This window comes from Xenopus tropicalis, chromosome 7, assembly GCF_000004195.4.
Source record: "Xenopus tropicalis strain Nigerian chromosome 7, UCB_Xtro_10.0, whole genome shotgun sequence".
Classification (NCBI taxonomy): domain Eukaryota; kingdom Metazoa; phylum Chordata; class Amphibia; order Anura; family Pipidae; genus Xenopus; species Xenopus tropicalis.
In genome coordinates, this window is record NC_030683.2 from 91,484,092 (window position 1) to 91,499,092 (window position 15,001).

General features: G+C 40.5%; 1 protein-coding gene across 2 annotated transcripts in view; it reads right to left on the reverse strand.

The window, feature by feature from the left end:
* prkcz (protein kinase C zeta) overlaps positions 1–15,001 on the reverse strand; it is a 111,771-nt gene that overhangs the window by 80,895 nt on the left and 15,875 nt on the right. For both annotated transcript variants that reach the window (XM_012965860.3, NM_001100265.1), the window contains 1 exon segment: positions 8,881–9,002. In XM_012965860.3, the coding sequence (XP_012821314.1) occupies positions 8,881–9,002 (122 nt within the window).

Genomic DNA, 15,001 nt, shown 5'->3' on the forward strand with positions numbered 1-15,001 from the left:
CAACATGTATTGATATGTACATATTTAATAACAAATATTATATTTTGGCATAGATATATCCCATAAGAGACTAGACCTGCTGCCAGGGAAATACAGGTTTCTGGCATGCTCAACCTAGACAGGAATGCCCAAGTCTACGGTCACTTCTTCCTCATTAGATTTTACTAGTAATTTTACACTGACATTCTTTAACATTTTTTTTCCTTGGTGGGTTAAAAATTAGCAACTGATAACATCATAATCCTACATTCCCTATAACACACTGGAAACTCAGAAAATAATTCTGTTGCTGCATAAAAGGATCCAGTCGTCCAAGTCTGTTAATCTTTATATTGATTATAAACCCTATCCCTTTAAATCTTATTTTATCAGTATTTTTCATGTACTCCAGGGTAGATAAGCATGCAATGTAAAGCCCACAAGTTTCAAGTATTGCAGCGACTGAATCCCACAAAGGAATGAGTCTGTTCGGATTGTGTTTATTGTTTTGGTTCCCAGGAACCAAAGCATGTTGTGCCAATAAACACAGTTTACACATTAAACATTCTGTGAATTTAATTTTGCCACACCACAATTAAAGTCTATGCATTGCCAGACACATGAATAATGGGAATGTATTTATTTTAGTCTTGACATTTTTTGTCTTTAATGGCAGTATGCATTTCTAAAGATGTACTGGCCTAGACTAGAGTTTTTGTTCATATTGTTGCACTGGACTAGACCCAGGTTTATATGGTAGAGACGGATCACTTTGACAATGAATTTGTCACGTTCTCCTGATGTACTAGAATATTTAGTGTACACAAAGATGGTACGTAGGAATTGTCCCATAGGATTTTTTAAAAAAAAAAACCTATTTCAGTTTCTTCCATAATGTTACATAAAGGAACAAGACTATTATCCTTAAGGGCAATGACACATGCAGATTTGCTACCATGGACAACCCAAAATGCCTTGCCCTTTGCCAGCATTGGAATCGCTGCAAGTAAATGACATTATTCGCAGCATTTCAGCTAACCTTGGGGAAATGCCTGCTTTTGCATTTTTTTGCAATTAAACCAAACTGCTGCGAGTAATATAATTTACTAGCAGCAATTCCAATGTTGGTGAAGGGCAAGGCATTTTCATGGAGATTTGTCACCCATGGTAATGATTTTTTTAACCCAGGCAACAAATCTCCATGTTAGGGGCTATGACACACGGTGCTACTTAGTAGCAGCTACTTGTCACAGTTATAAAATGCCATAGAAAATACTGAGAATACTGTCTCTGCTAAAAACACATGTAGAGACAATTATCAGTAACATCTATTTTGTAGCCGCGACAAGTTGCTGGCTACAAGTAGCATTGCCATTGCCCTTAACCTATACCAAGAATCATTAATTGAGATATTTTCTGAGGACCACTGCAGCATACAGCTCCACCTGCACATTCTATAGTAAATAAGAAAATGATTATATTCTCATAAGCTCTACAAGCCTACTGGCTTATAAAGATTTACAGAAAAGCTTTACTAACAGTTTTAATAAAAAAGCTTCCCTTTGGACTGAATCTCTATCACAATGATCCCAATAAGTGGTCAGTGAGCAACATGTTGCTCACTACCCTTCTTGATGTCTCAAAGTAGGTGCCCATTTTTAAATCTGGCTTGGACAGACACAAAGTTTTACTCCAAGCTGAGCATCCTGCAGGCTAGCAGTCCACATGGGTCTACCAAATAGCCAATCAAAGCTCATATTTTAAGCATATTGGTTCATGCTTGTGTGGCTCACCAACATTTTTTACATAAGTGTACAAGTAAAAAGGGTTGGGTTCCCTGCTCTATCATCTATATTTATCAATATACAGAGCCAATTTCAGATTCCTTCTTTCTATGTTAATTTGCTTTCTGGAGGTGACTGGTTATATGGTAATTATTTTCTTCAGGCAAAAAGAACTCAACAATTAATAAGGTAGATAACTTTTGCTCCCAATATTTGTTTGCTGAAATATACTAAGGCTGTTTAGGTTATCTTAGCACAAGCCCTTTTTGTACAGTAGACATTCTGTTAACTCATATAATGCACTAACGTAAGATAGTATCACCAAGATTATTACATTAATCAGACATCTTCTGCTACCAGTTGTCTTATAATGGACTGTGGAAAATGAGAGAAAAAGCGAGCACTTGAACTGGGCATACTATAAAGGATCAAAACTGCCAACTGTACTTTGTAGCTACAGTAATGCTTGAGAGGGCAAGCAAAAACCTTAAAGGAGAAGGAAAGGTAAAAACTAAGTAAGCTTTATCAGAAAGGTCTATGTAAATACAGCCGTAAGCACTCACAGAAATGCTGCACTGAGTCCTCTGTCAAAAGATTTGTTGTCATTTTTATTCTGTTCCAGAAAAAACACAGCTCTCTCCTGCTCCCCCCTCCCTCAAGTATGCTAAGAACTCACTCCCCTTCCTTAGGAATGTGTGAGCTGAGCCAACCAGCAGGAAGCTTCCTCATAGTGTTACTAACTGAGCATGTACACGGGGTCTTGGTCTTGGTGCAGGAGCGAGGCATTATGGGAACTTTCCTTACAGAGCTCAGCGTTCTGATCATCTGAACGGGAGAAATATGGGGAGACTTATGGGCACTATTGAGAGAGCTGAAGCTATGCCTGCAGCTCGAGATTAACTCTTCATTAGCCTTTCCTTCTCCTTTAAACTTTCCTGAAAAATCATGCTTCTACAGAAGAATACCTATGCTGGCATAGGTTTATTGTATATCCCGTTAAAAAGGCTGTAGGAAAAAAAGATTTTTTGTTACTAGAGAAAGCCATTTATGGCTCTGGGAAGATCAAGAAAACAAAAGGGTTAAGGATAATAAGAACAGTAGACAGCCAAGAAAGTGTAATATGTGAAAAACAAGGGGAGGAATGAAAAAAGAAAAAAAAAGGTGGTAAGAAAGAGAAAACTGTGAGAAAGAAAATATCAAGGGAATAAAGTAGCCTTGAAAAGCCAGCAATGCCTACGCGAATATATGTTGATAATATTGTCATTACATACATGCAAGAGAGTGAGTACAGCTGGTTTGTTTCATATACAGATAGCACCTAATTAAACAATGGTAGTCCTTGTCGTTAGTGTGGCTTAAAGCAGTAGTTCCCCTTTAGGGTGACTTTTAGTATGTTATAGAATTTTGGTCTTCATTATTTATTTTTTATCATTTGTGAATTATTTACCTTACTCTTCTAACTCTTTGCAGCTACAAATAGGGGTTACTGACCCCAGCAGCCAAAAAAACCATTGCTCTGCAAGGCAGCAGTTTTACTGCTATTGTTTCTTTTAAAGAATATTTTTCTGTTCAGCCCTTCTCCTATTCATATACCAGTCTCTCATTCAAACCACTGCCTGGCTGCTAATGTAATTTACATCCTAGCAACCAGATAGCTGCTAAACTGGGATGCTGCTGAACAAACCGTAAAATAACTAAAAACCACAAATGAAAAAATGAAGACCAATTACAAACTGTCTCAGAATATCACTGTCTACATCAGGGGTAGGGAACCTATGGCTCGGGAGCCAGATGTGGCTCTTTTACATAGTTACATAGTTACATAGGGTTGAAAAAAGACCAGTGTCCATCAAGTTCAACCCATCCAAGTAAACCCACAACCCACACCTACCAATCTATACACTCGCATACATAAACTATAAATACAACCACTAGTACTAACTGTAGATATTAGTATCACAATAGCCTTGGATATTCTGATTGATCAAGAACTCATCCAGGCCCCTCTTAAAGGCATTAACAGAATCTGCCATTACCACATCACTAGGAAGGGCATTCCCCAACCTCAGTGCCCTCACCATGAAAACCACCTACGCTGCGTCAAATGGAAGCTCCGTTCCTCTAATCTAAAGGGGTGACCTCTGGTGCGTTGATTGTTTTTATGGGAAAAAAGTACATCCCCCAACTGCCTATAATCCCCTCTAATGTACTTGTACAGAGTAATCATGTCCCCTCGCAAGCGCCTCTTTTCCAGAGAAAACAACCTCAACCTCGACAGTCTCACCTCATAGTTTAAATCTTCCATCCCCTTAACCAGTTTAGTTGCACGTCTCTGCACTCTCTCCAGCTCATTAATATCCTTCTTAAGGACTGGAGCCCAAAACTGCACTGCATACTCAAGGTAAGGCCTTACCAGGGACCTATAAAGGGGCAAAATTATGTTCTCATCCCTTGAGTCAATGCCCTTTTTTATACAAGACAGCACTTTATTTGCTGTAGTAGCCACAGAATGACACTGCCTGGAATTAGACAACTTGTTATCAACAAAAACCCCTAGATCCTTCTCCATTAAGGATACCCCCAACACACTACCATTCAGTAGATAGTTAGCGTTTATATTATTTCTACCAAAGTGCATAACTTTGCACTTATCAACATTGAACCTCATTTTCCAGTTTGCTGCCCAGTTATCTAATTTTGTCAAATCGCTCTGCAAAGCGGCAGCATCCTGCATGGAATTTATAGTTTTGCACAATTTTGTGTCATCAGCAAAAATAGAAACAGTACTGTCTATGCCCACCTCCAGGTCATTAATAAACAAGTTAAAAAGCAAAGGACCAAGGACTGACCCCTGCGGTACTCCACTAACCACACTGGTCCAATTAGAAAATGTTCCATTTACAACCACTCTTTGTACTCTATCCTTCAGCCAGTTCTCTATCCAATTACAAATATTATGTTCTAGGCCAATATTCCTCAATTTGATCATTAACCTTCTGTGAGGTACTGTATCAAACGCTTTAGCAAAATCTAAGTAGATGACATCAACTGCCATTCCAGCATCAAGGTTCCTGCTCACCTCCTCATAAAAGGCGACTAAATTAGTCTGGCAAGATCTGTTACGCATAAAACCATGCTGGCACAATCTAATAGTATAACTGCAATGTATTCAAGTACCCTATCCCTTATTACCCCTTCCAAAAGTTTTCCTACTACTGATGTCAGACTAACAGGCCTATAGTTTTCAGGCTGAGAACGGGATCCCTTTTTAAATAACGGCACCACATTAGCAATCCGCCAGTCTCTCGGCACCATGCCAGACCTCAATGAATCCTGAAAAATTAAGTGAAGAGGTTTGGCAATCACAGCGCTCAGCTCATTTAATACCCTGGGATGAATCCCATCCGGCCCTGGACCTTTGTTTACCTTTACATGTTCAAGTCTCTTTTGAATTTCCTCCCGAGTGACCCATGCGCCAGTAGCTAAATTACTAGAACTGGGCATATTAAAAGGAAAGCCTTCATTATCTGGCTCCTCAAATGTATAGACAGATGAAAAATAAGAGTTCAAAATTTCAGCTTTTTCCCCGTTCTCATCAACCAACTTACCCCCCCGTGATAATAAAGTTCCCACCCCTTCTTGCTTCATTTTTTTACTATTCACATAATTAAAAAATAATTTTGGATTCTTTTTACTCCTTGCTGCAATATCCCTTTCCATCTCTATTTTAGCTTGCTTGATAGCTTTTTTGCATGCTTTATTTGCTTCCTTGTACCTGATGAAAGTTTCCGCTGTCCCAGCTAACTTGAATGCCCTAAAAGCACGTTTTTTCTTAACAACCTCGACAATAACACTTTTATTCAACCATAAAGGTTTTGCTTTGCGATGCCTCTCCTTGCTTACAAGGGGAATATACTGTTGTGTATACCTACAAAGCAATGTTTTAAAGATGTTCCATTTTCCTTCTGTGTCTAACCCCATGAAAAGCCTTTCCCAGTTGACACATTGCAGAGATGCCCTTATACTGGCAAAGTCTGCACGCCTAAAATTGAGTGTTTTAGTTACTCCCTCACCAGGTCCAAAATAGAGTCATTCCTAGTGGGTTCTTGAACCGCCTGAAATAAAAAGTTGTCATTTAGCATATTTACAAACCTACTAGCTTTTTCTGACTTAGCCACCCCATTACTCCAGTCAATGTCCGGATAATTAAAGTCCCCCATAATAACAACTTGACCCAGTTTTGAAGCCTCCTCCATTTGCAACAATAGCTGGGACTCATCCCCCTCATCTATACGGGGTGGTTTATAGCATACACCAATGATCATTTTCTTTGTTACCTTCAGCCCTACTGAAATTTCTACCCAAAGAGATTCGACGTTTTCATTGGTAATGTCTTTATTACATGGCTTTAAATCTGACTTTACATAAAGACAAACCCCTCAACCCTTTTTAATCTCTCTGTCCCTCCTAAAAAATGTATAACCATTTAAATTCGCAGCCCAGTCGCATTTATCATCCCACCAGGTCTCAGTGATACCTATTAAATCATAATTTTCAATACATGCTATAGCTTGCAGCTCCCCTAATTTACCCGACAAGCTACGCGCATTAGCCAGCATGCAGCGGAGATTACTACTTCTCCCTCTGATGTTTACATTAGCTAAGGGAGAGTTAGAGCTAAGGCAATTATGAGACTGCTTTCCTTGTAACGGAAGCTCCTTATCTGATAAACTATATGCCCCCCTCACTCCTCCCCCACAACCCTTTGCTAGTCCCCCTACCCCGTCTACACTAATTTTCCCATAGAATTCTAGCTCACCCACCCCCCCCTTGTCTAGTTTAAACACTCCTCCAACCTCTTAACCATTCTCTCCCCTAGCACAGCAGACCCCCTTCCATTGAGGTGCAATCCGTCAGGGCTGTATAGATTGTACCCCAAGGAAAAGTCAGCCCAGTGCTCTAGGAACCCAAACCCTTCCTTCCTACACCAAGACTTTAGCCACGCATTTAGCTCCCTAAGCTCCCGCTGTCTTCCTAAACTTGCACGCGGCACCGGCAAAATTTCCGAAAAAATGACATTGGAGGACCTTTGCCTAATCTTAGAGCCTAGATCCCTGAACTCACTCTTTATAGTCCCCCACCTACCGTTCATTTTGTCGTTAGTACCGATATGTACCAAGACAGCCGGGTCATGCCCAGCCCCTCCCAATAATGTGTCAACCCGATCAACCACATGCCGAACCAGGAAGACAGCAAACTGTCCGGTTGAAGCGATCCGCTTGACAGATTACCCTGTCCACTTTCCTAATGATCGAATCCCCTATAACCACCATCTGTTTAGGCCTAGCTCTGCTCTCCTCCCCACCACTACTAGTGAAACTGGTCTCCCGGCTGTTAGAGAGATCAGCCTCACCTAGAACCGCCAATCCAGAGTTCACACTCCCATCTTCTTCACACAATCTGGCAAATCTGTTGGGATGCGCAAACCCTGGAGCAGCCTCCCTTTTCCTTTTCCCCACACTAGATTTTCTAACTGTCACCCAGCTTACTGCCCTATCATCCTTTTGCTGCTCCCCTCCCCCCCTACTATCTGACCCCACTAGTTCTTGTTCAGTTAGCAAGAGACCCCTCTCAAGATTGTTGATTGAACGCAGTGTTGCAACGTGTTCCTCTAGGGCTCTAACGCGAGCCTCTAAAGTGGCAATTCGCTCACATCCACAACAGAGGTATGCACTTTGGAACTGTTGTTCCACAACTGCATACATGTGGCAGGCTGTGCACTGTGTCAGACCTTCAATGTTGCTACCACTCATTCTCCCAGTTACAAGAACAGTTAAACAAAAATAGGTGTAAGGACTTGTAGTAAATACCTTGTTTTACCTTATTTTTAACTCCCTTAGTGTTTAACTCCCTGAGTTTATAACTCCACTTACAGAGCCCCCACTAACTCCCTGAGTTTATAACTCCACTTACAGAGCCCCCACTAACTCCTGAGTTTATAACTCCACTTACAGAGCCCCCACTTAAAGAGCAATCACTTACAGAGCACCTACCACCAGAGCAAGCTCCACTGGAGTGCCTATGGTTCTATTTATGCAGTCTGTAAAGGTGAACTAATCAAACCCCACCCTCCTCAAGCTGAGGGTAATTAAAAAGGAATGTAACCTGCTGTAAGCCTATGGATCCCACAAACTTTGTAACTTAGCTCCAAAAACAACAATTACTTATGAAAAAAAAAATAAAACCCAACAGTTAAAAAAACACAATGGTTTTGATAAAGTTAGTAAAGAATACTTATCCCTTTTTAGTTGAAATGAAAGCAAGTTGATTTAACCAGCCACCAGCCTGTTAGTAAGCTGCATGGCTGCATCTGGCTCGTTGCCAAATCTATAATAAAAAAAATAACGGGGGCGTGGCCTGCGCTCAGCAGATAGAAGACGTGTTCTAAGCCTTAGAACACATCTTCTATCCGCCGAGCGCAGGCCACGCCCTCCTCCGCATCCGGCATCCTTACCGGGTTGCACTTGAACCAGGGCCCAGGGAACTGAGAGGGACATTCGAGCAGAAACCTGTGACAGTTCACGCTTGAATTGAAAATAAAATGTGGCCAATATGTCTCTGTTGGGGCTACAAAGAGAAGCCAGTTGTGCCCTGTGCTAGGCAGCCCTCTAGTTATACCACTAACAAGCCATATTGAACAGCTAAAGATGACAACCCCTTACCTTGCCCCGCAGCATCCGCAGCCGAACGGGCCTGAAGCCCCATCGTTCTCCACAGGCAGCCGCAAATCGAGGCCCTGGCTAAGGCCTAGCTCCCGTTGGCCATTGTATGGCTCTAACGGAATTACATTTTAAAATATGTGGTGTTTATGGCTCTCTCAGCCAAAAAGGTTCCTGACCCCTGGTCTACATTATACTCAATGTTAACTCAAAGGTGAACAACCCCTTTAAAAAATTCATGTTCTTACTGGCACACTATTTGGAGATAAACATGACCCTTCCTTTAAGAAATTCAACAGCAATAATAGAAGAAGAACAACAAAGGAATGTATTTCCTTGCAAATAGATCAATGCAGAAACAATGTACACCACTATTTTAAAATGATCTGCTCTACTACCTTCATCATCAATCCATTTCAATGTGATGGGCTGCCTCTGGTTTAAGTAGCACATTTCTCTCACTTCGTCACATAGTTGCTCATAATTCAAATATGATCCCAATCGAGTGATCAGAATGTCTCTGTGGAACACAAACAGAAAGAGCAGGCAATTTTTTAAGACAAATATATATATACTTTGAAGATTAGAGACATAGCAATGACATTTCGAGCTCAGAGACTACTTCTCTATTCTGGTGATATTCTCACCTTGTGCATATTAGCTCTGCTTGAGGATACCAGCAAACAAAATTCCACTGTAAAAGTGTTGCCATTACTAGTTAACATTTGTCCAAACAAAAACATAACAAAAATAAAAATCAGGCGGCTTAATGTGCATTGATGTGCTTCAGTAATATAAATATCACTTAACGGGTCTAATGTTAAACGGTACAGCATTTGAACAAAGAATGACAAGATGACAAATTCAAGTACTTTACTGATAAAGATCTTAAAGGTTAATAGAACTTTTGATTGACAGAATTTTGTTGTGAGTAGTAATAACTTTCCAAAAATCCCAGTCTTTGGGCGATAAGGCTAGTGCCACACTAGGCAAACTGCCCCTCTGCTTTAAAAGGAGAAGGAAAGTCAAAGTCACGTGTTAGGCACCCCCAAGTGACTTCAATAGCCTACCTTTTACCCCGGGCTGGTGCCCCTGTACAGAGAGAACAGCACCAGCCCGGGGTAGCTGCGAGCACTTCCTCCTTCCTGTATCGCTGCGCGCGCATGCACAGTAGAGTGAAAAGCCGAACTTAAACAGAGAAGTCGGCTTTTCACTCTACTGCGCATGTGCCTTTCCTTCTCCTTTAAGGGCAAGGTCACACAAAGTGTAAATCCGCTTCTCTCAACCCTGCGTTTTCCGTCAGGTTGAGAGAAGCTGATCCGCTTTCCTATGCTGCCATTGTTCCTGCACTAGAGAACTACAGAATCTGCTTCAGTGCAGCCACACAAGGCAGAGCAGAGCGACAGTCCGCCCAAAAAAGCCTGCTTTTGTGTTTTACAAGCAGACCTACACTCCTGTTCCACCGCATGTGGCTGCACTGAAGCAAATTCTGTGGTTTTTAGTACAGGCAAAAAAATGCAAGGCTGAGAGAAGCGGATGTACGCTTTGTGTGACCTCGCCCTAAAAATCTGCAAATTGTGCCTGCACCCAAAAGCACTGCTTCGTTCCAAGTGCAGTCAGACACAGTATATTTCAGCCCAAAACAGCATACTCAAGCAAGTTCCGGCTAAAATATGCTGCATGTTCCTGCAGCTGGCCCAAAGCATGCTTTTAGGCACAACTTTTAGATTCTTCAAGTGTAGGGACTGATTCTCGACCTGTGTTTATTCGCCGGCTGTGAATCTGCCCCATGTGGCACTAGTCTAATCAACGGACAAAACAACGAACAACATTACTACAACCAGTAGTAAGTACTTGAGGCACTATAATAATACAGGCAGAGCGTTGGGTCACTCTCCAAAGAGCAGTGTTATAACAGGCACACATGAAGTGCACAGAGCAAAGCGTTGTTGCAAACCTGCAAAATGTATTGCTTCTGGTGCACACATGGCTCAAAGTGCTACTGGGAAGGAAAAGGCTTGTCATTTCATGCATATGATGCAGGGTAACAGAGGGCACAGAAAGGATCAGCTTTAACCCTTTCTGTTCCTGTGACCCCAATTTGCAACCCCTTTTCTTGTTTGATTAAGGTTTAGTTAATTGATGCAACTGTACTTTCTTTCAGTTTCATCTTTTTTTTCCTAAGGTTAGATCAAGTAAAATCACTGGGCACTCCAGGTTGTTAGGCGCCCCAGGTCCTTCTAGTTTTCCTGCTCACCCAGGATGGTACACCTCTTCTTTTTTTTTTTTTTTTTTAAAAAAAAGACCAGTTTAGAGCACTGTTTACCGTGCTACCATCTTTTTTCCCCATCTTTCAGATATTCCCCTGATGTGCCAGAGAACAGATTTTTTTCAGAAATATCTGTACATGTGTTCTCCTAAAACTGGCACAGGGGACAACTTACAAGGTAGTTCAGGCCTGGATTTGTGGCGAGGCCACAAAGGCCCAGGCCTAGGGCGGCACAAATTTAAGGGCTGCCCCGCCAACAAAATTTTTACATTTTGCGCCCATACGGAGCAATGGGGACTTCTTCCCACTGCTCCATATTCAAGTTTAATTGTCGCGCATGCACGCTTGAGTCGGCACGGCGCGAGGATATGTTCGCGCATGCGTCCGCAGGGGGCGGCCTCGGGGCACCTAGATTTGGCGCTTAGCAGTTTCCTTTTCCTTTCCAGTTATATGAAGAAAATGAGCACCAGGCCAGGGTAGCAGAGTGAGAGACTAGAGTCACTGGGGGAGGGGCTAACATGTCCACAGTGACAACAAAAGAGGGGTGGGGTTAAGGCTGATCAGCAGTAAACAAATGTAACATCGCAATGCACAAATGCAAGTGTCAGCTGGGTTTGGCCTAGGAATCATGCAAATCCTGCGCTAAATACATGATTCAGTGCATCCCTAGAAGAAAAATGACTTTCAGACACATGGCATTTTACTATTTGGTAGTCTGATGGAAAAGGCTGGTGATAACAGATGATAACATTTTGTGGAGCTGAGTTTATCACAAGCAGCTCAACTGCAGCTCTCTCAGCTACTTCCTAGTCTAGCATGAAGCCCTGTCCCATTTTTTTGCTGAGCTCTCCTTCTCTCTGATGTGAAGATGGTCAAAGAGGTTTCTACTGTGCATGCCTGATTGATTTCTATTGAAGCAGAGCAGCAAGCATGAGCAGTAGACAGAATATAGAATTTACATGAGGCTGAGTGCAGGGATAAAGGTATGATATTCTGGGGGCTGTATAGAGTTTTTTTAGGGGCTTTTATGATAAAAGGCTTACTTATCCTTTAAAGAACAAAACCCTGAAAACCAACATAACCCAAAGCTGTTGTTTAAGAAACGTGGGTCTTAAATTTAATTAACAAACAAGGGTTACAGATTAAGCATTTGCAATTGTTATTCCTTTTTAAGAAAAATGCATTGTGTATTTTAACCTAACTAAAATACATTATGTTATGTAATATTATTCAGATTTATGAAAGGTCAAGATGTGCTCCATTTGTTTGATCTTGACAAATTTACCATGTCTCTTCTTTTGCATTGGTAAATTTCCCTGAAGGAATTATTACCTCCCTTAATAAATACAATCATCACTTATGGGCGTATTGCCTTTTATTGTGTACTTTGCATTGAAATGCTGTTTAATTCTTATTTTAAAGTATCTTTTTAACCTACATACAAATGGCAAATGCACACAAAAGCTTGGTAAACTAGATAACATATATCTAGTATAAATAAATTTGAAGCAACTGGACTTGTTTAGTAATCATTGAAGACGTTTCACTACTCATCCGAGCAGCTTCTTCAGTTGAAGAAGCTGCTCGGATGAGTAGTGAAACGTCTTCAATGATTACTAAACAAGTCCAGTTGCTTCAAATTTATTTATACTAGATATACCATGACCTGGATGAATGAAAATCTTCATAGACATAGATAACATATATATTCCCCATTCTATAGCGAAAACATGGTGAGCAAATTTCATAAATAAAATGGACACAAATTTGTATTTTTTTAAATAGATTGTGTGTGTGTGTGTGGTGGCTAATTCCTCTGTATGATATAGCCACTACACCCACAAGTACACACTGTGGATGAAGCAACTGCATTGTGGATACTGAAATTTATAAACTTTAAAAGCAGTTGTCACCTAAGATTCTGCACATGCACATATTTATCTATACAGGTTATAGGACTGCTTATGGGGAAACCCATTATTCATAAAGTTCCAAATTACGGAAAGGCACTCTTAATTAAAAGAAGTCAATATTAATGAAATAATTTAAATTTGTTACATTATTTTCTTTCTCTCTGTAATAAAACAATACTTGATCCTAAGATATAATTAATATTTATAGGAGGCAAAACAATCCTATTGGGTTTAAATAAGGTTTAAATGATTTTTTAGTAGACTTAAGATATGGGGATCCAAATTACGTCCCAAGAATTCTGAATAACAGGTACTATACCTGTATCACTTTTGAAGTTAATTTCCTCCCCAAATGAAATTAACATTCAACACTTCTATGAATTAGGAGTTGTTACTGTATATCCCAGAGATAAAAAGAGCAATTTTAAACAGTCAATATGATCTAATACCGGTCTGCCCATTCAGGCCACATGCGTTTTGGGCACAGTAAATGCACTGGAGTGCAGTCCAAATCAAGATTAAAAATGTCACATGACTTACTAAAACGTGTATTATAAAAAAATAAAAAAACATGTTGTAAAATGTGAGGGTATTAAAAGTCATCTCTTATACTTTGCCCTCATGATTTTATAAGGTCATGGAATAACTCAGACTTTTAATATCCTTATATTTTACAATGGATTTTACAGGATTCCTTGTAAATTGTAGGGATAGTGCAGGAGTGTGCTTTTATACATAGCACAGTGCTCCAAACCGCTTCTTACAATCACCAAAGAGCACAGCTGGAAATTATAGCCCAACAACAGAATGGGGGCCATGCACTGCACTGTCCAAACAGACACTACAGAAAAAGACATTGTCTACTGTCTTGTGAGAACTGCAGGCCTCCAGTCATTGTTCAAATGCAGCTCTGAAACCATTCCCACCAGTCATAGCTGGGTGCTCTCACATGTGGCACAAATAGTAAATATTTTACATTTCATATAATTATATGCAGATTTGCATGCACTGCCATTGCCCACTGTTAGGAGTGACTCTTTTCCATTGCAGGGAAAACCTCATCTGAGGGCAAGGCAATTCACTTCTTATTGTTTCCCTTTACAGGTTATACTATGGTTAATGCTGTCCCTAAATAAAGTATATTACTAATAGATGCTGTCTTAAAGGACAGGATAGCCAATGTTTTACCACGCATTTGTTATGCAGAGCAGCTTGCCCCAACCACAGTTGCTTACTTAATCTGACCATCTCCATGCCTGAAACATGTAAATCCTGATTAATCCTGACTAATGCTGGTCAAAAAATTGTAAATCTTCATTGTCTACTTTTGGTCTGGAACTGCAATGTGCCACAATCTTTTTGACCTTGTACAACAGAAGTTGCTATCCTGGATGGCTTGAATACACAAAAGAGGGGTCTCTATTAGGAATGGATGTTACTGCAATGTGCTGCCCATTACAGCCACTGGTATTCATACTGACATCCAGTTGCTATGGTTATACAACTTTGGTAACATCCAGAAACAATGCTTCTGGCTGGAATTCTTTAGCTACATATTTTAAATTATTTAAGCAAAAGTTTCAATTTAGAAGACAATTTAGAAGTTAGTAAAGAGTTTCAGAGAAGCTGATCTACTGGTATGAGCTGCTGGTGGCAACAATCCAAGAAAAATTAGAAGGCAACTGTAATATTGTGATCTCCACAGTGCTCAAACAAGTCAAAAGTCCCCTTGATCCTCTGTTTCCAAAAAAAAAAAAAAAACCCTGTGCCTATGACAGCCTTTTGGTAACTTCCACTCATTGCCAGCATCTACCATAGGAAAAATGTCTCTTTGTCTTCTACTGAAAAGGGTTTTTAGACCATCAGTTCTCTCACAGAAAACCAATGCAGTTAAATGCCACGTCACAACATTTGTAAGGAGGATAAGCAGGCTGAGGCCCAAATAATGTTAGCAAACACCCTAGGCATTCAAAAGACACATTGGGCTACATTTGACATCAGTCCAACAATTATCATCCCATGCTCTATGTCATTCAGCTTAATGGAAACAGGTTCCATTCCAATCAATAAAAGTAAGCATGGGGTAGATCAGTAGAGGGTTATAGGGAATTTCTCTTCCATCTAAACTTTATATGTGCTATTTTGTCTTAGACAGGAAAGCACTATGTTTCTTTCACACTACCGGGGGGAGGGTGGATCAAAGCCATAAAGGGGTCCCAAGCAGTATTTTGGCTGGAGAGGACTTCTGCCTAATAGATCACCGCAGATCACAGTAAAACTTAGCACAGAAAACCCATCATTTAAATCGTACTTATTTCTTAAAAGCAGCTTGTTTAG